At 36.2% G+C, this 27,771-nt stretch overlaps 1 protein-coding gene across 1 annotated transcript in view; it reads left to right on the top strand.

The window, feature by feature from the left end:
* Positions 1-27,771, top strand: part of Hmt-1 (ABC transporter ATP-binding protein/permease Hmt-1) — a 257,181-nt gene that overhangs the window by 55,936 nt on the left and 173,474 nt on the right. Inside the window, exons 7-9 of the mRNA XM_090380934.1 lie at positions 3,240-3,329; positions 11,503-11,624; positions 22,023-22,132. Of these exons, the coding sequence (XP_090237060.1) occupies positions 3,240-3,329; positions 11,503-11,624; positions 22,023-22,132 (322 nt within the window). The remainder of the gene's footprint in view (positions 1-3,239; positions 3,330-11,502; positions 11,625-22,022; positions 22,133-27,771) is intronic.

Here is a 27,771-nt window from a genome sequence, read left to right as displayed (position 1 = left end):
TACTACACTTAAGGTGGTAGAAAATGAGAAAGACCTGGGAGTAATTGTGCAGTCAGATATGAAGTTTTCTGAGCAATGCAGACAGGCTGCCAGGGCAGGTCATGGGGTTTTGTCAATGATATATAGGAATTTTGCTAGCAGGGAAAAGGAGGTGATTGTCTCTCTGTATAAGGCAATGGTCAGGCTACGCCTTGAGTACTGCATACAGGTCTGGTGGCCTCATTTTAGAAAGGATGTAGATTTGCTTGAGCGTGTACAGAGAAGGGCAACAAGATTGGTGAGGGGAATGAAGGGATCCTCTTACCAAGAGAGGCTTAAGTTCTGCAAATTGTGGTGGTTGGAGATGAGGCACCTGTGTGGTAATCTGATTGAGGTGTATAAGGCCTTGAATGGATTGAGCATGCTGAATTCTGATTAGATCATTCCACTTGCTCAGATTACGAACCTAAGGGGGCATAAATTCAAATTAAGAAAAGACATGTAGAGTAGATGTGCAGAAATTTGTCTTTAGCCAGCGGGTGGTTAATTGCTGGAACAAACTTCCATCTGTCGTTGTGGAAGCTGATAGGTTAAATAAATTTAAGGAGGAACTGGACAGGCATTTGGAGGGAATGGTGTGATTTTTTTTTTTTTTTTGGCTGACGCTGCATATGCTCATACACTTGCTTTCTTGCATCACATGCCACTACTACTACATTGTTGTGGCATTGATTGGAATAGGTTCTGAATGTATTCCCTAGGAAATCTCATGGTACCAGACACAGATTAATATCTCCTGCAGGTCTAATTGTTTTTGATTTCTTTTGCATTACGGAAACACCCATTTTGTTACGTCAATTTGATTGATGTCTAGACTGTTTCCAAGACATGTTATTGTGCAAATTGATTTATCCATCAACCGTTTTTGCACCTGTGGACAGTAAAGACAGCAAAATAAATTACATTTATTTAAGCAAAAGTGCAACATTTAACAAATTTAAAACTTTTGTTAATTTTGTCAAGTGATAAAGCCAAAACTGTAGTACTTACAATTTTGGCTCTATGACATGGAGCAGGGTCATCCTGAAAAATGCAATTGGCAACATCCCCATAGCAATCTCTAAATGTGGGAAGCAGTTTTATTTCAGAAATGTCCTTGTACACCTTAGCATTCACTGTACCCTTCACATATTCAAGCTATCCAATTCCTCCATGTGAAATACAGCCCATATGATTCAAGATGCAGAGAGTTTCACTGTGTAGACAACAGTCAGGATGAAATTCTCTTCTTTGTCTAAGAGTCTGCTGGCTGTCTGAACTGTGCAAGTTGAAGTTTGATTTGTCAGAGAAAACAGCACATTTCCACTGATCCTCAGACCAGTTTGCATGCTCTTTTGTGCACTTCAGAAGCTGGACTTTTGGGGCTTTCATTTTTTTATGTCAAAAGTGGCTTTTTTTTCTCAGCAGCATGCTGCAATCCTGATGAGAAAAGGCATTGACGTACTTTTAGCAGTACTTGGATTTACCTCTGTTTCTTTCTCTTTAGACTGGCAGTTTCTGATAATTTTCATAATAAGCATGCCACTGTTGACTGATTACAGTGAATTCTTTTAGCTATTTCGGGTGTAGAATGTCCCTCTGTGTTCAGTGCAGCAGCAACACTTTTCCTGTGTGGTGTTAATTGTGAAAACTTGGCCATTGCAGTAGCAAGAATGCTGGGCTTGTGGCATATGCACTGAATTTTTCCTGCTGTTAGGGTGATGCAATTATGTATGGCATGTGACATCATCTAAGAGAGCTTGCTAGAGATGGATAATGTAATAGAGTAATGCTATTACAAAACATGTATGATACATTGCCAAATGTATCATAGAAATTCAGCGAATTTTGCAAGTGATGCAGTTTTTTTGAGCACCACTATAGATGGCAGTACAGTAAGTTTATCTGCACAGTAGGAACACAAATTTCATAATCGGCAACAGCAATAGTTTCACTGGTCACAACATTGGACAAGAAGCAGAATTTTACGATATCTCAGCTGCCACAACATTGGTCTGCAAAGTGTTAATATTTTAAAAAAAATTCGAGACATAGTCTTAGTTCTAATATTATTTAAGTCCATTTCCAACTAACACCTATAAGCCCAATTAATTTTCTAACATAATCATAACTATTGGTTTCCTCTTCCATTGTTTGTCATAATTGCTTGCTCTATGATTCCTTGTGCTGTTAAGGTGGTGCTTGTGATACATTCACAATGATATCCTTGTCAGACTTCCTAATTTGACAATTAATCTTAGTGTTTATTTCCTGTGGTTTAAAATATCTTTACCTCATTCTACCAAATTCATATGCTGTCTCCACTCAGAACTTTTAGACTTTTTTTCTGTAACTTGTTTATCTCAGATCTGAAATTTCTAGGAGTGAAGTAAAATTTCTTGGTGATTTTAATGTTTATAATTCATCTTGTTTCAGGTTTTTTAGTTATACAAACTCATATGGTAGAGGTGTTGAGGTATTTGTTATTACTAATGACCTTATGCAATTTGTTCATTTTCATTCTAGAATATCAAACAATCCTAACCAGGGGCATTGAGAGCCAGCACAGGTCCTCGGGCCCAAATTCCCTCACTAAGCTAGCCCACTTTCCCCTTTAGGGAATTGGATTCTGTGATTCCACTTCTCCACATAATATTTGGCTTAGGGCAGTTGACCCCGCTCCAAAGTTTCTGATCCTAAGCATAAGACTGGTGATCTTTTCACCACCAGCAACCCTTCCAAAGTAAAAAGTTACTATTAGTTACCCTCCAGGTACTTCAGAACTTGGTGAATTGATGGTTTCCTCCACACTGCAGCTTCTGTTCCTGGCCATTATTGCAGGGGGGGAGATCACATATCAAAGTGCAACAAAGTATTTTTTTGAATGACATTACTTATTAGAAACAACTAAAAAAATATGTTACTAATCAGACAGCTTTTAAAGTATTCATTTATTCATATCAAGAAATAAGTAATTTTTTATCTTATTATCAAGAATTAAGTAATTTTTTATCTTATTATCAAGAATTAAGAAATTTTTTATCTTATTATCAAGAATTAAGTAATTTTTTGAGCATAAATTATAAAGATTTAATCAGATAAGTTTTGTATCATGCTATGATACAGAGAAAATACTTCTTCATACTGGACTGAATTAATAATTTGGCATTTTATTCACAATTAATAAATTTTATTTACATTTGAAAAATTTTGTTATGTAGTTTATCGCTGAGATGGCACTTAAGCCGTAAAATTGGAGAAGTTTTACGTGTCATGGACCGGGGAACTAACAGCATTACTAACTTATTGAGGTAAGAGAAATATAGTGTCAATATTTTGAGGATACTGATTTTCCTGTGCCACCAAGATTGGCTACCACCAAAATTTGTATTTCTCAGTGGGTTGCATTACTGTTGTTAATAGTGTTCATATATGTTTGCACATATAGGTATGGGTACTATGAAACTTTGAGCTCTTTGGGAAGCAGCATGACATGCAGAACAGTTGTTTGGATTTCATAAAGGAATAATAGTTGATTTTTTTGCGGTGAATGGGTGTTAATTCATATAATAGCCTTAGTCCTGTTGTTGAAGTGACCAGATTTTTTGTCTACCCTAAACTGGGATAATTTTTTATAACTCGGCCATGTTATTACAAGACATCCAATTTTGAAAGTGAAAAATCAAGCTTCTGTAAAAAGTGGTAGGTGGAAAAAATAGTTAAATAAAAAAAATCTTGCAATTTTGTTTAATGATACTGAAAACTATATCTTATCTGATAAATAACTAACATATTTGGAGGACATTTGCATATGCAAACTACATTTGATAGGTAGGATCATTCCAAGTTTAGCAATTTGATATTAATGCTTGATTATTAATTTCACACCAACTGCCATGAGCATTAGAAAATTGTTTCATAAATATTACATTGCACTTCATGTGTATCTTTAGGGTCCTGTTACCTTAAAAAACTTTTTTTGTAAATCAGTATTGAATTAATACTTCTTTCTGGAGCCATAAATAGTGATTTAGGGTTTTAGTTAAGAAACTTAACAAAGTAACTTGTGGCTACTGAATATGAGCAAAGGGGGGTTGCACAATACCAAAGCATGTTATGTTTGATGCTAGAGTCAGAAGGAATGCATTCACTTAAACCAGGTGGTGATACTAAAAGTCATCTGGGACAAAGTCCTGAAAATGAAGGGCAAATACACATCACGTCCTTCCTCAATCCTAGAACATACTGTATATGCAATTCCGTACCCAACTGCAGTTGGTCTGCAATTGCACATCATTTTCAGGGATTCATTCACTAAATGGGTCTGCTGAAACATCTTACACCCCACAATTTCTGGCCTACATGTAAAAATTTGAAAAACAGCAGTTGGAACTGTACTCGCATGGCTGTGAAAGCTACAAAAGACTTTTACGCAATGTGAACTGAAAGTAGCACCCTCTCTATCACAGAGGATGCTATCAGGCCAGACATCCATCATGAGGTGATTAAACATCTTTTGTCAGAATTGGTGGATAATCTGCTCTATCTCTGCAACAGAATCTGTTTTAAAGAGTAGTTTCTGGATTCCTGGCATATTGCAATAGTACTTGCTTTTCCTGAAGCGGGAAAGAATCCAGAAATACAGAATAATTATTGTCCTATTGCTCTGACCAGCTGCTTGTGCAAGATCCTGGATAGAATGGTCAATGCTCGGCTTATATGGTATTTAGAAGCTAATGACATTTCTAGGACATGGTGTGGCTTCTAAAGAAACAGGTCAACACTTGACCATTTAATCCAACTGGAAACATCTGTTTGCAATGCTTTCCTGAAACATGTCACTTTTCTTTGATATGAAAAATGTCTATGACTTGGCTTAGAGAGTTGGAATTTTAAAAAATAGGTACAACTTTAGTCTTAAGGCATTGCCATTTTTTATTAAAAACTTCTTTCAAAATAGTCATTCCAAGTTTGTGTAGGAGCCTCTCTCTCTTGGCCATTTTGCCAAGAGGAGGAAGTTCCTCAAAGATCAGTTCTAGGTGTAACATTTTTTGATATCAAAGTTAATTCTATTACTGAACAGCTTCCTCCAAGTGTAAAAAGTGCCCTCTTTGTTGATGACTCAAGCATCTTTTTGAAGTAATGCATCATGAGGGTTATTGAAAAGCAACTACAGAATGCTATTGATCGTGTCAACTCTTCAGTATTGGGTAACGAGTTCAGGTTTTCATCCCAGAAGACTGGTTGCATCCACTTTTGTTGGAAGTGGAACCTTTGCCCTGAACTAGAATTGAAGCTTGGACAAAACACGATCCCAGTAGAACCTGAAGCAAAATTTCCAAGACTTACATTTGATAAAAAATTGACATTTTAATAACACAGCCATCAACTTTGAGCAAAGTGCATAAAGGGCCTATACACATTACAGGCTATATCCTCTAACAAGTGATGTGAAGATTGTTGCATGTTATTCAACTCTATCATGCACTTGTTTGTTTTAAATTAAATTGTGAGTGCCAGGTATATGCATAGGCTAAAAATAATGTACAATGTACTAAAAACAATGTGTAATGGCTTGACTCTGTCCACCATCAGGTCGTTCATATTACTACTGGAGGATTATGAACATCTTCCGTCCAATCTATATGTCGAAGCAATCAAACCATCATTTTTTTTTGCAAAAGCAGTTGTCATTATTCTAAATCTTTAAATTAAAAGGTTTAGAATAATTTTTGAGTCAAATTTTAAAAACTTCTATAACAACCTCAAGACGTGTCCTAGATTTACTAAGAGAATTTGAACATCTTAGCAGGCAATGTGGCCATGTCATCAAGGCAGCCACTTCCACCCTGGCATGCTTGAATACCATCATGAAATTTCTCTATTGGGAAATGGTTACCACGCCAAATTCTGTCTACGGTACAGACAACTCTATGCTGCCCACTGAACAATCTTGGGCAGGTCACAAATAAGCTCTATCAGATAAAGTCTGTAATCAAACACTGGCAGTCTAGTCTGTGCAAGAGTTGTAGAAAGGAAGTTGTTCATGCTTGCCTCCACATAGGACACAGTCATCTTACATATTCATTCCTGCTGAGGGAAGGTGATTCCCCTATGTGTGAGAACTGTGATAACTTTTTAACCATTTGACATATTTTATCTGAGTGCCCACATTATAGACACAAGTTTGCTTTATATTTTACTGCTTTTAGTCATCTGACTGAGCCTTTTTTATACACTCTGTCAGTTTTATCCAACAGTGACCATGTGTCAACCATTTTTAGTTATTTAAAATCGTTAAACCTTTTAACTGTTATTTAAAATATACCATTTATACCATTTTTTAAATATTTTTATTGTTATACATTTTGACAGTGACCTAATATTCATTGAAATCTTAATTACTATATTTTATATGACTTGGTATTGGCACATTATATCCTTAGTTGCTAATATGCTAGTAAAATCCAAACCAGCCAGCCAAACCAACCAATCTTTTTTGGTGTTCATATTTGCATATTTTCTTCTTTCATTATTACCCACAATTTTTTAGCTCCAGTTACTTTCCTATGTCAGTTATTGCTATACTTATCTCAATAATCCTATTCCTTATTTCAGTTCAATTCTTATCCATATTTTCACTTTCGTGGTTACCTCTCAATTTCTCTCCAATCTTTCTTGTGAAATTTTCTTTATTACAGTGGTGGTGGACAAAAAACTACATCACCTTAAAAAAATAACATTTGTAGTGAAACGTATAAGTTATTGTTTGATACAGTCATTTTGTTTTTCGCAAACAAAGGTATTGCGTCAGATAACACTTCTATTGCATCAGACAGTAATTGCAAGGTATTGCATCAACTGTTTATATAAATACGGTGTTGGAAGGGTATATACGCTTATTAGTATCCTGTTTTGCCGAGGTGTAAGCATGGCTCCATGTTCAGTTGACACCAAGAAAAAAAAAAGTGTAGCTGTTGCTCTGTCCCAGGAAGGGCTTTCTATGCATGCTATTGCTGATAAAATAGGCTGCCACCAGTTAACAGTATCCCGGGTGCTGAAATTAAAGCGTGAAACCGGTGATGTCAAGAGAAGTCCTGGATCAGGCTGTAAGAGAGTGACTATGCTTTCCCAAGATCAATATTTGAAACGGCTATTCCTTCGTAATTATCATGCTAGTGCTCCTGATCTAAAACTGGACTTTGAGATGGCCTCTGGTGTCGAAACAAGTGCACAAACTATCCAAAGATGGCTTTTGGAATGTGGTTAGCATACCTATCGGCCCAAGAAGAAACCTTCTTGGACCGATAGGCATGCAGACCACATTCCACTCCTTCCTCATTTGTTGGGTCATCAAATGAGGAAGACGCGACTTGCTTGAATGCTAAAATACATGTTTCGTGGACAAAAGAGCAATGGGACACCGTCATCTTTTCTGACAAATCGAAATTCAACCTGCATGGCTCAGATGGGAAGTGATATGTCAGAAGATGGAAATCGGAGCCATACCATCATGAGTGCATAACACCAACTGTAAAGTTCCCTGCCAGTCAGATGGTCTGGGGATGCATAACAAGCAAAGGGGGTGGGGTGAATTAAATTTATTAACTGAATGGTGAATGCAGAAACCTACACTGCTATCTTGGAGAAGTGCCTGAAACCCATTATTAGGGATCACCACGCAGATGTTCAAAACTGCATTTTTCAACAGGACTGAGCACTGTGCCACACAGCAAAATTGGTAAGTTTTATGCTATTTAGATTTAATGATGAGTTTGTCTTCTTGTCTCACAAGGCTTAAAACATACTTACACCAATGTTTTTCCTCGTTTTTCTCCCTTAAGGTGCAGTCATACCTCAGAAATGCCGGCATTACGGTGTTGGACTGGCCTGGCAACAGTTCAGATTTGAACCCTATTGAAAATTGTTGGTACATAATGTCATCTAAAATTGCTCAGAAGAAGCCAACAAGTAAGATTCAGCTGCAGGAGAGCATTTTAAGGGTGTGGCACCATCAAATTGGGCAACCGTATATACAGAAGTCAATTAACTCTATGCCAGATCGTTGCAAGGCTGCAATTGCAGCTCAAGGAGGAACAAAAAAATATTGAGGACTTATTTTGCTGATTTACAGTACAGCAGGCTCTCGTTATAACGCAGTTCGTTTTATGCTGATTCGCTATAATGCTGTTCTTATATTATAACCCGTATCTGACTATAACACTGTCACAGATATAACGCTCTTTTACAGATTGCATTTTTGGTCGTATTTAACGAAATTGTTTCATTTGATGGAGTCGATAGCTTGAAAATGAATAGCAAAACATCATTAAAACGTTTCCCACGCCGATTTGAGAAATTTTCCCATGCTCAGTGAAATTTTCTCGCACGCTAATTTAATTGCAGTAAAGTGACTTGTTACGTAGTTCCGAGATCAACATTTTAAAAAATGATCAAGTATATTGCTTGTAATATTTGCATTATATGCATTTATCCGAAGTCTAGTCATCACTCAGTACCGTATTAGACATCGTGTGAAATGGACAGTTTACTTGAACTTGTATCATAATTAATGCAACCAACGCAGTTACATTTTCGAAGAGTTAATAATGGCTGATAAGAATGAAAAAGCAACAATGTCGGAGCGCAGTACGAAGACTATAAATGTAAGAAAAAGACTGAATTTGAAAATTAAATTAGATGTTTTGAAGCGAATCGATTCTGGCCAAAGACAAGCGGATGTGTGCCATAATTTAGGACTTGCAAGTTTAACTGTAAGAACAATTATAAAAAAAAAATGAATTAATTTTAGCAACGGGAAAGATAGCTGTTCCACTGCAAGCAACTAGGGCTAGGCCGGCTATTAGGATTGAAATGGAAAGACTTTAACTAATTTTATTGAAGATAATATCCAATGCAGAATTCAGTTAAGTTAAATATTAAAAAAAAAAGAAAAAAAAAGCCAATTAGCCAATATGATGATCTGAAGAAAACTCACCTAAAAAAAAAAAAAAAATGTGGAACCATTTAAAACTAGTAAGGGCTGGTTGAATAGATTTAAAATCCAGGGAGAAGCTGCAAGTGCAGATTAAAGAGCCGAAACTTTCAAAAAAGAACTTGTTAAAATTATTGAAGATGGGTATTATGTGTTATACTTCTCAACAAGTTTTAACATAGATGAAGCAGGACTTTTGTGGACACGAATGCCTAAAAGAAGTTTCATATTGAAAGAAGAAAAAAACATGCCAGGTTTCAAAGCGGCGAAGGATTGGTTGACTTTATTGTTGCGTGGTAACGCTGCGGGGGATTTAAAATTAATACCCCTTTTAGTTTATTTGGAAGAGGGCCAACGTTCAACCCAAAATCAACACATTTTTCATGATTAAATTCATCAGTTAAATTAAATCAATTTAGATCAATTAAATTCATGATTTTAATTGGAATTTTAAGTTTAATTTTGATATGTAAGTAGTTACCACATAATTATATACGTATGTAATGCAGAATATTTTATATGTACAAATATTTGAATATTAAATATTTTCACGCGGATTCACTTAGCGCTCTGTTTTTACGGAACGAATTATCAGCGTTAAGCGGGGGTCACCTGTATATAATACTATTATATTAACTTGTCATTTTGGTTTGTACATGTAAATGCAATAAAATGTATGTTTGGTTGTCATGATTGCCATTTGCATGATTTCTCATATTTCCATTAATTACGCATTTTATCCTTTGGGAAGGTATTTATGGCAATTAGGTATATCAGGTGGAGCCTTTTTATTGGATTTCATTCACAGAGATATATATCCCATCTAACAAATGCATTTCAAACATTTCTGCAACCCACATTATTTGCAAAATTCACAAGTGATGCAGTTTTTTTGTTCGCCACTGTATATTGTATATTTCAACTTTCAAATTTTACTCTTACATTTGTAATTATTATATCATGATCACTGTCAATATCAGTTCCCAGATATAGTGAACATTTTGCACACTATCCCTATGCCTTTATATTACCATTATATAATTCATTTGGTATAGTTCCATATTCTTTGGCATTTTTCAAGTGAATCTCCTTTTATTATTCTTAAGCCCTTTGTATTCATCATTGTCAGTTTTTCTCTCCTCTTAATCAACCAGTTTCATCTTCCCTCAATTCTTCCCTCCTAATCCCTATTTTCCTACTTGGTTCTGATCCTTTTCCTCCTCTACTAGTGCATTCCAAACTGTTTTTATATCCATGTCTTCTACATTAATTCTTTATTTAATACTACTGTACAACCATTTCTTCTTTTTTCTACATCAGAAGGTAAATATTTTAAATCCTGATTTCTATAAGTCTCTCCACTTTCACCTACTCTTACCCAACCTTACCACATCCACTTTATACATAGCTTTCTTCTAAATTCTGCAGTTTTGCTTTTTTTTTTCTCCACACCATCTTCACATTCTTGCTATCCTAGTTCTACTTCCCATCACGCTCTTCCTCTTCTTACAACTTTCTCCCTCATGAAGGTTTCCTTGTTGATGATCTTGGAGGTCTCACTCCTTTCCTTCTGGAAAGGAGTGAGATGAAACATTGGAGATGAAATCCTGACGATGGCACTCTTGCCATCATCAGGATTTCATCTCCAGTGTTTCTAACTTTAGTTCTCTAATCATGCACAAGGGAAATGTAAACATTTTATGGTAGCTTCTTATTGTTTTCCATGCCTTGGGAGAGAAGGCAGACCCTTACTGCTCAGTTAGAGAAGTTAAGAGCAGTAAAAGAATGACAGAGGAACAAGATGATCCCTACATATGGGACAAATTTAAGTGGTGACCATTCCAGCGATTTTGTTTTTGGATTGTGTTTCTAAAGAGTTAAAATTGTTTTTCTTTGTTGTTTCATCTGTTACTTTAATTGTTTGATATTTTTCTGTCTTTCTGTAAATAGTGCAAGTATTTGCTGAGAAGAGGAACCCATTGCAAAAGTTCAGAATGCCTAATTTACATAAATTGAGTGCTGCTTTTTTTAGTGTTGTTTACATTTACCCTCTGATTTTCTCAAATGTGGTGGTTTAATCACTTATATGTCACCCATTTAGAGAGGTTTTGGATTTATATCCTGTTGGAGACTGGAAGAATTTTGAAAAGGGCCTTTTTAATTGGGGCTGTAATTAGTCAGTTTCAGTGGAGGGAGTAGGATTCATTCTGCAAGTTGTTCCAGGATTTTTAGCCTGCACAACATCTTGGCCTGTTAATATACACTGTCCATGAATCTAGGGTCACTTGGCACAGTGACCCTAGATGCTAATACACTATATAGATAATAACAAAAACCTCAAGTCTCAGATTAAATAACACCTTATTCATTACACAGAGAATGTATCTTCTTTCTACAGTATTTATCTGCAAAATTTGTACAAACCACATAAAAATCAGTATTAATATTGTATGATAAAATTAACGAGTATCTTGTTTTATTGTGTTTAGCTATATTGTCTTCAGTATTCTTCCAACCTGTGCTGATGTCATGATTGCTGTTGCCTACTTTGCCACATCTTTCAATCCGTGGTTTGGACTGATTGTTTTTCTTACTATGATTCTCTATTTAGGTAAGGTTTAGCTATGAAAATTAAATCTCTAGTTTTAACTGAAAATTTAATATAGTCCATAGACATAATACACGCCTGTGTTTTGGAGATTATATTGTTCTGTTTGGTTGTAATAAATAAATACAAAGGAAAAGAGTACCATATTGCACTGTTAACATTTTTTTTTACAAATATTAAATATCTGATGTAGATATTTTAATATTTGTAAAAAAATTAATAATTTGTCTAATTCTTCATTCAAACCACCTACTTCAACAACTATTTCAATAATCATTTCGAACAACCTAGATTGAGGTGTATTTAAATAATCACTCTCTGGCTGAAATCAACTCTTCACACATTTGTCATGCAACGATTCTTTTTTAGATGAAATTTTTGTGTTTATTGTCTGAGAAATAGTAAGGATGGTATCAGCATTTAGTTTACTCAATCTATTTAGGGCCTTAAACACTTCACTCAGGTCTCTTTGTGGGTACCTAGTTACCAAGCTCTTTCATGGTAAGATTACTCTTTTGTTTCCTTGGCTAATCTTGTTGTAAGATCTGCATTGTTCTTAAAATGTGGCTACTAGAACTGTATGCATTACTTGAAATGCAGCCTAACCATTGCTTTATACAATGGGATAATCACCTCCTTGCCCGTTGGCAAAATTCCTGTATATCCTTGAACAAAATCCCATGAGCCATCTTAGGCAGCCTGTTCTCACCACTTGGCAAACTTCATGTCTGAAGTCCTCTAGGTCTCTCATTCTCCAACACTTTGAGCATGGTACTACCCAATTAGTATGTTATTCTGGTCTTGCTGCTAGTCACATGCAGTACCTTACATTTTTCAGTTAAGCCTCATTTGCCACTTCTCAGACCTAGAAACATTGAACAGTGTTTCTAGGTCTTGTTGCAGTAGTATGCCTTGATTTCTTGTCCTTAACCATCCTGCCAACAAGACCTAGAAAAATTGGAAAATCCCCAACAGACTCCACTGCATTAGTCCAAAAAGAGCAGCACACATTTATAACCACTCTCCTTTCATTTGTTACTGCATCATAGTAACTAATCATATTGTACAGAGAAGAGCTTCCATTAATAAATCCATATGGTGATTTCCATATAACTGCATTCCTGTCAAGATATAACTGCATTTCTGCAATACTTCTTTAACTGCTAACTCCATTATTTTCTCCTGAACAGAAGTCAAGCTTAACGTGTCTGAATTATTCGTTGCACCCTTTGATAGGGACCTGCTCTGAATCCAAGGATGCTCTCATAATTATATCTATGGGTTTGTGTACAACACAAACTTCTTTTTTGCTTCTTTTAATATGATTGAATAGATTCCCATCAGCTCTAGGTGCCTTATTTACTTTTAGCTTTAACAATTTATTTCTTTTCCACTTCCACCTTTGTATGTGGGAGACCCATGGTTTCCAAAATGTTCCCGCAAAGCTGTTTGAAATCCTACTACGTGCTTAGTTCTAATATGTTGAGGAATTTTATATTGAGGCACTTTTATCCTACACAAGTTCTCTAATTTGAGGCCACATAAAGGAGCCCGCTTTCACTTTGGGAATTTCTCACTTAAGTAATGAATCCTCTTATTCATTTTAGCCATCACATTCACAAAACTGTTTATTAGGCAAAGTTTAGCGTGGAGAGGTAGAATGAAAATCTTCATTGGAACATACTGCACACTACTTGTTTCTGGCTCATATGTGCTTCTCTGAGGCTAATCACATCTATTGCAGTGGTACAACAGCTGTTGCATAGATAGAAGATTGTATTACTTCCAGTAGTGTCATCTTCATGTTATAGTATATTTTCTTTAGATGAACAGATTGAGCCATGGGGATGGATGACTTTAGGTTCCTGTTATGCAAGAGAGCTACTTTCAAACTTTGCTGGGAGGAGTTGATGAAGAACTTTTGCCAATTTTCTAAGAACTCCATTGATATCAAGGCAATAGCAGAGCATACCATTTATTGTATTTCACCAAAACTTGGTTTCCTTTTTGATAGCGAGATACTTTGACATTCTTCGTTATCAAGTTTTCTGCTTTGGTTTAGGGGCAAGAAGTGTAGTTTTATATTTGGAGGTGACTAGATCTCTAATGAGCTTATCTTGGGTAAACAGCACCGGCTCTGATGTCTCTTCATCGGGTGTGTACTCAGGATTGGTTCTCATCTCTACCAACTGCACTTTCACCTTATTCCATTTGGTGTTGTAAAGAATCAAGTCCACATTTTGTAGTTATCACAATTGGCATATTGCCATCATGAAGGATTGGTCTCATTTACAATATACAATTTTGGATATACTGTCTTGTGCTTATACTTTGCTGAGATTCCAGTTATATTCATGTCACAAAAGTAGCAATTATTCATCATCGTGGTCTTTCGGCCTCCTCCACGACATGGGTATGGTGAAGAGTATTGACTTTTTCCATTTGTTTGAACTAGTCATGTAATCCTTTTGAGCAAGCAGTACAAATTACATATGATGCGCACATCTAGAGGGTACCATATGTTATTTGAACCTGTTCTCTAGGTACTCCTAGAGGACAACCAAGGTATAACTGATAAATTTTCCAAATATTTGTCATGACTCAACATTGTTGTTATTAGTAGTGGCAAATGATGGACTTTCCCTCGAATAGTTTAGCTGGTTCTTCTTTGAATTTTCTTAAGCTACCACGACAACAGATGGAAGTTTGTTCCAGTAATCAACCACCTGATGGCTGAAGACAAACTTCTGCAAACATCCTTCCTCAATTTGAATTTATGCCACCTCATGTGCATAGTGTGAACAAGAGGAAGAATCCCATCAGCAGTAAGCTTGCCCAATCCATTCTAAGCCTTAAACACCTCAATCAGATCACCTCGCACGTGCTTTGTCTCCAGATCCCGCAATTTGCAGAAAGCCTTTTGTGGTAAGAGCACCCCCCTTTTTTTTATCCTCATTACACTTCTCTTTGCTCATTCCAGCAGCTCTACATCCTTCCTAAAATGAGGCCTGGCTATTGCCATATACAAAGGGATAATCGCCTCCTTATCTGTGTTAGCAAAATTCATGTATCATTAATACCCGAATAGCTGTTTTGTCTGCACTGTCAGAGAACTTCATATCTGACTGCACAATTACCCCTAGGTCTTTTTCATTCTCAACCAACCTGAGTGTAGCACCACATGGTTGGTTGGTGTGGGATTACTGCTACCTATATGCAGTAATTTGCATTTGTCAAAGCTAAACTTAAATTGCCATTTTTCAGCCCATCTGCTTAATAGATATTACAAAACTTTTTATTGACGACTGATAAACTGACTTAAAATAAATTTATTAAAATAATATCTACATAAAATACTAAAACAGAGATAAAATATCAAATAAGATAAAAGTGTGTTAAAATACAATAAGATAAAAGTGTGTTAAAATACAATAAGATAAAAGTGTGTTAAAATACAATAAGATAAAAGCGTGTTAAAATACAATAAGATAAAAGCATTAGAATACAATAAGATAAAAGCGTTAAAATACAATAAGATAAAAGCATTAGAATACAATAAGATAAAAGCATTAAAATACAATAAGATAAAAGCGTTAAAATACAATAAAATATGGATAAACTAATAAAATATACAGTAGCTTTCGAGATGAAGTGCCGCTTCATCAGGTTAGTCTAAGCTGATGAAGAGGCACTTCATCTTGAAAGCTACTGTATATTTTATTAGCGTTATCCATATTTTATTGTATTTTAATGCTTTTATCTTATTGTATTTTAAGACTTATCTTACTGTATTTTAACGCTTTTATCTTATTATATTTTAATGCTTTTATCTTATTATAGTTCAATGCTTTGATCTTATTGTATTTTAACACTTATTTTATTGTATTTTAATGCTTTTATTTTATCTCTGTTTTAGTATTTTATGTAGATATTATTTTAATAAATTTATCTTAAGTCTGTTTGTCGGTCGTCTTGGTAAGTTTTGTGATATGCAACCTGAAGTTCAAGGCCTGTTTTCCAATTAATAGATATTGTTGCAGTAGCATGCCATCATTACTATCATTAACCACCCTGTCAACCTTTGTATCATCTGCAAACTTAGACATTAAGCCTGGTATGCTTTCATCAATATCATTAATGGCCCAACACTGAATAACCCTGGGGGAGTCCATGAAGACCAGCATCCATTGATAACTACTCTGTCTTCTCAACTCAACCATCCTTTTATCCATAGCAGTAACTTCCCTTTAGTGCCACACTGTTCCAATTTGTACAGCAGTCTTTTATGTGCAACAGTATCAAAAGCTTTCCTGAAATCCAAGTATATGATATCAAAATTATTTTTTCCATCCAGTTCCTTTGTGACTGCATCGTAGTATCGAAGCAAATTTAGACAGATAACATTTCTCCCTAACAAACCTAAGCTGTGTGTGAAGTATAACTGCTGTACTTCTTTAACCAGTGACTCCATTATTTTTGCTGGAACAGAAGTTAAACTAAAACAGGTCTGTAATTACTGTCACTCTTTGATCCCTCTTTGTGAATTGGGGATACATTTGCACATCAGCAGTGTCTGGGGACCTATTCAGAATTCATAGATTCTGAGTAGGTCCTCTAATAATTATGAGTAAGGGTTTGCTTACCTCCTTTGCTGCCTCCCATAATATAATTGAATAGATCTCATCTCATTTGACTGTTGGCATTTGCTGAGAGTAGAGGAGGATTTCAGACGTTATTTAGTATATTGTAAAGTTTATTTTGATGATTTTTTTTCCTTTAATAGTTTGATTTTTATAATATTATAAATATAATTTTTTGAAGGTTTCTTTTATTGATATTTAGTAAATTTTCAATTGTTGTTACAAGATCTGTCTTGAACACTTTGTCAGAGGATACCATGACTCATACGGAAATAGCTGATGGCCATTTACAGGTGAGTCATGATTCTATCCTTTGGCATGTATTCCAAGGTCGACCTAATGGATAATTATAGCTCACCTGGTGATTCTTTTCTTTGTCATCATTCTAAGGAGTGTACTGATCTTAAGTTAAAATTTGGTGCATTGCTAGAACAATTTGAGTCACTGAAAAAAACGGCTTGCCCTCTAGAATATTGTAACTGTGAGCTCGTCAGGGACTCAAGGCCTCTAGTAACCTACCAAGTGATGCATTCCCGATTCACGCCCCAGAACAGGATAATCAAGTTCAAACTATTCTGGTTCAGAAGGACTTAGTTCTATTAGGATACTTCATCATCAAGGAAATGGAAATATGTTGAGTATGGTGGACTAGAACCAGGGTATGTCTGCCGGGAGCAACTATTAATGATATCACCAACAGACTGTCAGATTTTAAGGAGGGTAAAGAGTATTCTGCAAGTATTTTGGGGGGGGGAATTTTTATCAGCTTGGCCTACACTTTTAGGTAGAAAGAATCTGTTTTGTAGAGATGGGATACATTTAAACAAAGGTGGTGCAAGAGATTTTGATAGTATTATTTAGGATACCTTAAAGGTTGCCGACCGGGCTAGCCAGGTGGGTAAAGTGCCTACCTGGCAACCCAAAGGTCGCGGGTTCGAATCCCGCCTCGGGCTTGGATCAAAGTACTGCAAAAACCTTGGGAGGTGCACTATGGCCACAGAAGCCGATGCGCCAACAACTACCAAAAAAAAAAAAAAAAAACCCTTAAAGGTTCAGGGAAACTGCTAGTTTGAGGGGACAAGGGTAATACAGATACGTGTTTATCCGATAATATTGGTCAAAGTAGTACGTGCACATACCTCAAGAGTTCTTGCTTGTTACTTGAGCAGAACATATTAGCAAGGTGTTCTGACTGCAGAAACATTTCAAATGAGCAGGTAGCTAATGCCAGGGAAGCGAGTTTAAATAACTTTAAGGGGTGTGTCAGGGTAGTTAACTATACAAGAACACTAAGTCTTAATTGTTTATACAGTAATGTCAGAACTGCTGTCAATAAAACAAGTGAATTCAAACTGCTCGTTAGGACAAGTATTGCTGACATAATAGAGCTTAAGGAAATATGGTGCCATCCGGAGATAGGAGATGAGTTTCAGTATGGTATATATAATGTATTTAGGAAGGATAGGGAAGTAGAAGGGGTGGTGGGGTTATGCTTCTTATCAAAGGTAGCCTTGAGTGAGACGAAAGCTTTCCCGATTCAGACATTTTGCATTCTAGTATAGAATCTGTATGGTGTGTGATAGTTGGAAGCAAAGTTATAATTACAGTGGGAGTAATCTACAGGCCAGCTGATTATAATGAGAGCCTCCACATGCAAATGGATTGGGCAAGTAAGCATCAATGTCTTATGATGGGTGATTTTAATTTGCCTCTAATTGATTGGAGCAAATGGGAAGGAAACTTGACATGGGGGATAAAATTTTTAAATCAACTAGATGATTGCTATTTGTATCAACATGTCAGGGACAGTACTAGGGAAAAGAATAGTCTAGACCTCATCATCAGTCATGAACCAGATGACATAATGCTGACAGTACAGGAACCAGTAGCAGGAAGTGATCACAGAGTTCTACGGTGGACAATGAAGAGAGAGATAGCAAAGGAATGGGTTATAATTTCAGGAAAGGAAATTATGATGGATTGAGATGCTATATGGCCTCTATTAACTTGGTAGATATTTCACAGAGTGAATATAATTGTATTATAGCATACCTTTAAAACCTTAATCACAGAAGCCTCGAATGCTTATATTCCATTAAAAAAATAGTCCAGAAGGAGGATTCCAAGTTGGATGAATAATGAAGTTGGCAAATTACTTGAGCAGAAAAAGATGGCACGGAAAAGTTACAGAGCAATAAAAAATACTGAAGCCTATAACAGCTACAAATTGATCTGTAATAGTGCCGCAGAAAAGGTTAGGCTGGCAAAGGCAGATTATGAGAAATCACTAGCAAAGGGGGGTGGGGATAAGGAATTCTTCACATACAGTATATAAATGCAAAGAAGAGAAGGACAAACCAGATCAGACCCTTATGTAACAGACATGGGATAGTATTAGATACTACAGCTGAAGTTGCAGATGAACTCAACAGTTATTTTTCATCGATATTTACAGAAGAAACACCCTTTACGTCAATGAGAAATTATGGAAGTGAAGTTGAAAAAAATGTAATTAATGATACTGAAATTTCACGTTTATTTAATGAAAAACTTTCAAGCCTACAGGCCAGTAAGGCTCCTGAGGTTGATGGCAGATACCCTATAATCTTAAGAGAGGCAGCAAGTGAGGGCATTGAACCATTGAGACTAATTATGAGAGCATCTTTGGACTAGGGAGTGATTCTGTTGGATTGGAAAAATGCCAATGTATCTCCTGTACATAAGGATGGTTCTAAGAGTGAAGTCTGAAATTACTAGCTGGTTAGTTTAATTTCAGTAGTAGGGAAAATCATGGACACAGTAATCAAGGGTAGATTATTGTGTAGAATTCAAGGGTAGAATTCAGGATCATTTAGATAGAAATGGAATTCTGAAGGATTCTCAGCATGGTTTTGTAAAGAGAAAATCATGTTTAAATCTGGTTGATTATTTTGACAGGGTCACTCAAGAACTGGATTTGGGGAATAATTTCGACATTGTTTATTTGGATTTCAGCAAAGCATTTGACTCAGTCCCACATGAGTGGTTATGTTATAAGTTGGAACAGGTTGGAATCAGAGAGAAAATCCTTTTTTGATGGATAGTTGGATGGCTTCAGGGCAGGAGGCAGAGGGTTGTGATAAATGGTTATTCCTCAGATTTGGTTGATGTAAGAAGTGGGGTTCCCCAAGAATCAGTGTTAGGACCACTGTTGTTTTTTGATTTTCATAAACGACATCAATGAAGGGGGTAGACGGCGTGATGTCTAAATTTGCAGAGGATGTAAAGATTGGTAGAGTAGTTAATGATCACCACCAAGCAGAGCTTCTTCAGAGTGACCTAGATAGACTCTGAATGTCACTCTGAAGTAGGAAAAATGACAGCTATGCTTTAATCCAGCAAAGTGTAAGTAAGGTATTGTACCTGGGGAACAGTAACCCCGAAATAACTTATACACTTGGTGGAGTTGAACGAAAGCCGGTAGTGAAGGAAAGGGACTTGGGTGTTACGATACGGTAAGACCTGAAGTTCTCCGAGCATTGTAGACTGGTTGCAAGGAAGGTCTATGGTATCCTATCGATGATTTAGTGAACAGTTTCTAGTAGAGATAAGGATGTCATAATCCCATTATATAAGGCTATCGTTAGACCACACTTGGAATACTGTGTTCAAGTATGAGACTGCACCTAAAGAAAGACATTGTGCTTGTTGAAAGGATCCAGAGATAGGTAACTTAACCCGAGGGGCTCACATTTGTTGAGTATGGGCTTGGCAAACCCAGGGTCCTGAGCTGAATATCATCATTCTTCTCTTTCTTGGTGATTCCTTTCTACCTCTCTTTCTCTCTCTCAGGGTAACTTGGGAATTTTTTTTTTTTTTTGGCTGGTGCAGCATAAGCCTCAGGCTTCCTTGCACCATATGGCTAATAATAATAACTTGCGTGGTAAGATCGGCAAAAGTGTGTCCATATGTGGGTTGCACAAACTAGGCACCTTAGAGGAGACTTGATTGAGGTGTTTAAGGCTCCTAGAGGCGTAAGTAAAATGAATTAGGACAATTTTTATGGTTATAATTGATTCTAGAACTAAGGGCCATAATTCAAGTTACATGGGGGGAGGGGAGATGTTTAGACTGGATTGCAGGAAGTTTTATTTTAGCCAGCATGTTATAAATTACTGGAATGAGTTACCTACGTGGGTGGTAGAGGCTGACAGTTTGGGAAAATTCAAAGGTCAGCTGGATAATTACCTATGGGAAGAGGGAAATGCATAGGTTGTCTATTTTCTTTTCTCTTATTAATTATTACTATTTTTAAAATTTTCTTCTTCATATTATTATTTTATTTCTTTTTTGTTATTTTATTTTATTATTATTATTATTTATTTCTTATTTTTTTTATTTTTTAATTTTTGGCTGGTGCCGCATAAGCTTAGCCTTACTTGTACCATGTGGCCATTGCTAATAATAATAATAATGTCAATTACATGGGAATGAGTGTAGGGGGCGGATGAGTTTTATACCGCATGTAAAGTATTTGTGAAGCAATATTTGTGCATTTTATGCCAAGCTCAGAAGAGTTATAAGGATTGATTGGGGAATTAAAGATTGACCACTTAACACCTTATATGATTGTCTTTTTACACCCATTGTCACCTATACTTCTGTGGCTTGGCTGCATTATATATTTCATCTAACTGTCAAAAAGTTCCCTAGTTCCTTATGAGGAACTAGGGAACTAGAGAAAAACAGTGTGCTTCTAAGCAAACAATTTTAACTAATTTTTTCCAAAAAGTGCCAGATACTGTTGCAAGTTTATCACAGGAAAACAGTGATGAAGAAGCAATGAATTTAGATTAAAAATCTGGAGGTACGTATTAGCAATTTTAATTTTATGGATATGTTTTAATGTTTTTCTTTTTTCTTACCGAATGAAGACAATTTGTTCAATTTAAATTTTTTGGACATTTTTTTTTGTGTACAGGGTACGGAACACTCATTATGACCTATAAACTACATTTTGCATTGTGCGGATTTTGACTGCACAGTGTTTTCCCAGAACGTAACCCTCCTGCAAATCGAGGGATGACTGTACTTTATCTAATTCTAATTCCATCTCAGATATGATTGTTGAGAAGGTGAAAAATTTTGCAGTTCGTCTGTGTTATGATTTCATACTCTGAAGATATCGACTTATACCTGCATCTATCCTTGTGCCATAGCCCCAGTTGAATTCACACTGTTAATTATACCTCTTTGGAATTCTGTTATATCCTGCCTGTTTTCCATTGCTGGTGAACTGATTTGGGTACTAGTCAGGTCACAGCTTTGTTGCTTTCCTGCACATGTACAGTATCATCTCTTCAGTTTACATATTGGTGCATAGATGGTTGTATATAACCCAAATCATCCATGCTCCTGATGAAGTAACCTGCCACTAATTGCTGTACAATTCATAGTGAAACTTCTCTTCTATTTCCGGGCGATTCCACGTTTACATTAGCTCTATGTTGGAGTTAGTTTCTGGCTAGGGATTTGGGCTTGCTCATTTTATTGACAACACTTTTGACATTGCTGTAGATACAGTTCAGAATAAGGTTTATGGGTTGTGTGTTGCACTGACATTAATTGAAAACATTGCTATTCTCAGCATGTTCCCAGTATCAAAAGGCACCCTGGCTTTTGTATCCTTATAAAAATAACTCTGTACATGACTATGTATTTCAATTTATTTGGAATTTTTATACAGGTAATTTTCATAAAAAGGAACCTATGTTACTTTTAGCTGCTACTATTGCTATTACTGAATGGAGAACCAAATTTCGAAGAAATATGAATCTGCTTGATAATGCTGTGGAAGCCAAAGGAGTTGATGCTCTTCTTAACTTTGAAACAGTAAGTTTTATTTTTGTTCTTATTAACAACTGACTGTTAGTTAATTCATATCCAAATGATAGTTTGCATTTCACTTTGTTTATTCTCAAGTGTACTGCAGTAAAACTGTCAGGTGAATCAAATAAACATTATTGGTAATACACATTCAAACTGTGAATTTTTTTTCCATTGTGTTCATAAAATTTGACACTTCAGCATAGTGTGTAAAAGGGGATAGATCTGGCACTACATGCCATGACATGTACCAACATGCAGATATGAGATGTTATATCATTTTTTGGGTGCTGAATAAACCAGTGACAGATCATAGAATGGGGCTACAAACCACTGACAGAATAGATGAAGGAACAAATTTAGCTATCAAGGAACCTGTTAAGTGCATTGTTCTGTTCTGTTCTTGGATTCTGATACAATTTGACAGTTATAGTTTGATTATTGCCTCCATAACATAATTTTTTTTTTAAACTGAATTGTAATATTCTCTATTTTGATCCAGCATTGTAACAAAAGTGGTTGCATGCTGCTAGAATAGTGTCCAACTTCCTTTATCATTTCTGGAAAATTTTTTTTTTTTTAAATTCTGCTTATACAGAAATGCTTGATCTGTTTCTTTCTCTCTCTTGATTATTCAATGTAATTTTATGTAATTTTTAATGAAATGCTAAAATTTTTTTTTTGCTCATTATTTTGAGCAAAAAAAAACTACTACAAAGGTATGAAATAATGACGTTATTAATGCTACTGAAAATAAAAAGGATTTAATTTACAAGCAATCTATTGGTTTAATTCCCTTAATTAGATTCAGTTAAATAAAATTGTTCATGATCTGAAAAGCTATTTTCATCAATAAAATACACAAATTATTTCAGCTATAACAAGATTAATTACAAAGAATCTATTTCAGTTCCTTTTTCATAAATGCCAACTCTCCGAATTTAGGATGGAGAATTTTTTTTAACTCTATTTGACATTTTCTCTCTCTCACCATTGAGATGTAGTTGGGGAAAAAGAATTTCTCATCTTTTTGCAAAAAGTACTCTCAATTTTTCTCCACTTTTTCTTTTTTCAAAACAATAATAAAACTACATTAAAATTTGAAAAAAATTTACAAATTTCTGTTTATTTTCATTATACATATTATCTGTGCAGTGTGCTGATATATATTCAGTATAATTAGGAAATAGAAAAATTTCATGGCTAGTGTATAATGCAAAACAGAAATGCATTAGCATTAGCAAGTGCACATGATGCAAGAAAGCAAGCTTATGTAGCATCAACCAAAAAAAAAAAAAAAACCCATCCCCTTCTCATTTCACCCATCCACTTGCTCCAAATATTTTTTAGTTCTGCCTTGAATCTGTTTAAGCTATCAACTTCTACAGCGATAGATGGAAGTTTGTTCCAGCAAACAACCACCCGCTGGCTACAGGCAAACTTCCGCACATCTATCATACAACCGTCTTTCCTCAACTTGAATTTATGCCCTCTCAGGCGATTATTCTGAGCAAGTGGAAAAATCCCATCAGCATTGAGCATGCTCAAACCATTCAAGGCTTTATACACCTCAATCAGATCATCTCGTAGGTGCCTAGTCTCCAAACTGTAATTTGCAAAACTTAGGCCTTTCTTTGTAAGAGCAACACTTTGTTACATTCACTAATCTTGTTGCCCTTCTCTGTATTCGTTGCAACAGCTCTACATCCTTCTTAAAATGAGGCCTCCAGACTTGTATACAGTACTCATGGTGTGGCCTGACCATTGCCTTATACAAGGGGATAATCACCTCCTTATGCCTGCTAGAAAAATTCCTATATATCATTGACAAGACACCATGAGATACTCTTGCAGACTGTCTGCACTACTCAGAAAACTTCATATCTTCCTGCACAATTACCCCCAGGTGTTTTTCACTCTTTACTCCTGTTAGTGTAGTACCACACAGTTGATACATTACTCTGGGGTTACTGCTTCCATTATGCATTATTTTACATTTGTCAATGTTAAACTTCAAATGCCACCTCTCAGCTCATCTGCTCAACTTTTCTAGATCCTGTTACAGCAGCGTACTGTCATTAGTGTCATTAACAACCCTGCCAACCTTCGTATCGTCTGCAAACTTGGACATTAAGCCTGATATACCATCATCAATATCATTAATGAATACAGAAAATAACAATGGACCCAACACTGAACCTTGGGGGGGACTCCACGAAGAGCAATGTCCATTAATTACCACTCTGTCTTCTCACTCTCAGCAATCCCTTTATCCATAGAAGCAATTTGCCTCCAATGCCACAATGCTCTAATTTGTGCAGCAGTCTTCCATGTGCAACAGTATCAAAAGCCTTTCTAAGATCTAAATATATGATATCAAAATTATTCTTTGCATCCAGTTCCTCTGTAACCACATCATAGTATCCAATGAAATTGGTCAGACATGACTTCCCATTAACAAACCCATGCTGTGTCCGACCTATAACTGAAGTCTTATCTAGATAATCCTGCAATGCTTCTTTAACCAGTGCCTCCATTAATTTCCCTGGAACAGAAGTTAAACTAACAGGTCTGTAATTACCTGTGTCTTTCTTTGATTCTCCATTGTGGATTGTGGTGACATTTGCACATTTCCTGTCCATGGGTACCTCCCCTGAGTCCAAGGAAGCTCTCATAATTATGGCTAAGGATTTGCTTACTTCCTTTGCTACCTCCTTTAATATAACTGGATAGATTCCCTCCACCCCAGGTGCCTTTCTTATTTTTTATCTTCAACAATTTCTCGTCCTTTTTACTCTTAGTTATTACAAGATTATCTAGCTTACTGCCAGAGTTTAATACACCTCTGTCATTCCCCTCCCTGAATAATTCCTCATGTGTGAATGTAGATGCAAAATATTCATTTAGTTTGTTAGCTACCTGAGCAGGATCATCAATAGTTGGGCCATTGATATCAAGTGGACCAATCTGATTTATTCCCTTCCTTTTAGAGTTTACATTAGTAAAGAACTCTTTGCTGTTTTTTTTTTGCATCCTTTGCCAAAGATTTCTCATAATCTGCCTTTGCCTGCCTAACCTCCTTTGTGACTTGGTTACAGACTAGCTTATATCTATCATAGGCTTCTGTGTCACCTGTTAATTTATATATATCCCATGCATTTTTTTTCTCTGCCACATATCCAATTAGTTCATTTGACATCCATTTAGGCCTAAATCTTGAACAATATTTCTTAGTTGGTATGAAAAGCCTAGTAGCTTCCAGGATTATTTCTTTGAATGCTTCCCATTTTGAATTTGCTGTTTGCAACATCATCGGTTGGTCCCACCATACAGAATTTAAATACTGTCTTAGACCACAATAGTCACCTTTACGAAAGCAAAAACCCTTCCCTTTACCCTTGATGGTAGTTACCTCTGAGTAAATCCCACTTGAGCACACTGTGACCACTGCCACCTAGTGGTTCCTTTATCTGTAAATTCATAATGCATGAAGAATCACTACTGATAATCAGATCAAGAGTATTACTCTCTCTAGTTGCCTCCCGAACATGCTGCTGTAGAAAACAATCGTACAATAAATCTACAAAAGCCTTGCTAGTGTGTGAGTGACCAATCCACAAATTCCAGTCAATCCCTGAGAAATTAAAATCCCCCATTATAAGACACTGATTTACTAGCCCACTCTATTTCTCTGCACAATTGCTCATTATACTCATCAGATTCATTAGGCCTACAACACACACCTACTCTCATTTTACATTTCCCAGTGCTTATGTCACACAAAACAGACTCAACAACGCATTGTCCACCAACATCAATTGGATGCACTTCCTTAGATTTTGTGTTTCTTAACTAACAGCATAACCTCTCCTCCCTTCCTGTCCTGTCTATCCTTTCTGTACACATTGTACTACCCAAATTCCAATTCTGCACTGCTTATGCCTATGTGACACCACGTCTTTGATATCCCAACAATATCTGCCTTTGATGTCTTGACTAGCACTTCCAGCTCATCAAATTTATTAACTATATTCCTAGCATTGCTGTACATGCAAGTATACATGCACCCGTTTCTACTCTTAGATACCCTAACACAGCCCATGTATTTTGTTCCACTATGTTCCACACAGCAGTCCTGGAAATCCCCATTGCCTTGCTTTCCAGGTTTCTGCTCAATTGCATTTTAATAGAAGCAGTGCAAGAATCACTTTCACCTCTGCCAGCGGCTACTGTTAATCTATTAGTCAGTGTATCCCCCCCTAGCAGTTTTCCGACCCATCTAACTCTGCCTCGATAGCATCAGCAAATATTCTTGCACCCTTTCTATTTAAGTGTATCCCATCTCTGTAGAAGCAGTCTCTCCTGTGAACAAGCACAGAACAGGGTGAGAAAAATTCTACCCCTTGAGCCTTTCACAATCTCTCCAGGACCGAATTGATCGACAAGACTTTCATCATATACTCCCTCCTATCGTGTCTGGACAGAATTGCAGACTCTTTCAAATTCAACCCTAACTCACTGCTTTTTTTCAACATTGACCTGTACTTCTTAAGTAATTCCGCCTGTCTCCTATTCTTAATATCATTAGTGCCAATGTGTACAACAATATCAACCTTTGTGCCCTTAAAAGATGATATCTGCTCTTCAACGTCATCAACCTTTGGCCCTGGCAGACATACACTGCATGTAATAGTGTTCTTCTCTGTAAAAGACCATTTCGTAGTACTTATGTAGTGTGAAGCTAATTAAGAATATCTTTCAGTAAGCTTCCAAAGAAATACAACAATTTCAGAAGACGTGAAAGATTTTCCATGTATTGTAAAAATTGGAAAAGGTTTTTCCTTGTATACTGTAGATATGATTTTTCACTTTCGAGCAGTATGAAATGCAATTTTATCAGACATTTGCAGACAAATAAACTTAAGGACAGCACGCAGTACATAGAAAGAAATTCAAAAATAGTTGTAGCAGTTCATAGTAAGAACTATGTCATGTGTGCCAAATGTCTATATGCATCTTTTGTCATAGAACATAATCTTCCCCTGAGTTGTGCTGACCATGCAAGAATGTTGTTCAGAAATTTTTTTCTGATAATGAAATAGTACAAAAATACAGTTCGGGAAGAATTAAAATAACAAAATTCACTATCTGTGGAATTAGATGGATAGAGAAAGAAGAGGTGATAAACACTCATCAAATCAAAAATAGTATGATCTCATTGCCAGCATTGGAAGGTACTCTACATAATACAACATTGGGCATCTTGGCTAAGGTAAAGAAAGTCTGCACGAGAAACATTCAAAAGTTCGATGAAATTTACTGGTAAAAGTACTTTGCTGTAACGGCATTTATATCGTTGCTCGCTCGGTAAACAGACGGTGGGTGTTATCCGTCTGGAATAGAAGTTGGATCCGATGGGAGCTTGAAACCATCCTGAAGTGGAGGGAGGTAACCTGACCTTTTTTCTCTAGAATCACGAACAGAGTCATATTGGAAGTTTTGGTGTTGAAAAAAATGTTCGAAACGTAGTTTCACTGGTAAATTTTTTTCGAAGTTTGCTGTGCTTCTCGTGTAGGCTTCCTTTGCTTTTTTTTTTCTTAATAAACAATTTATCCACTAGTCCACCAGTGGGTAACCTGACCTTT

This window comes from Mastigoproctus giganteus, chromosome 1, assembly GCF_048544385.1.
Source record: "Mastigoproctus giganteus isolate SK-2022 chromosome 1, ASM4854438v1, whole genome shotgun sequence".
Lineage (NCBI taxonomy): Eukaryota > Metazoa > Arthropoda > Arachnida > Uropygi > Thelyphonidae > Mastigoproctus > Mastigoproctus giganteus.
Note: the sequence above shows the minus strand (reverse complement) of the source record. Positions and strands in the feature narration are given on the sequence as shown.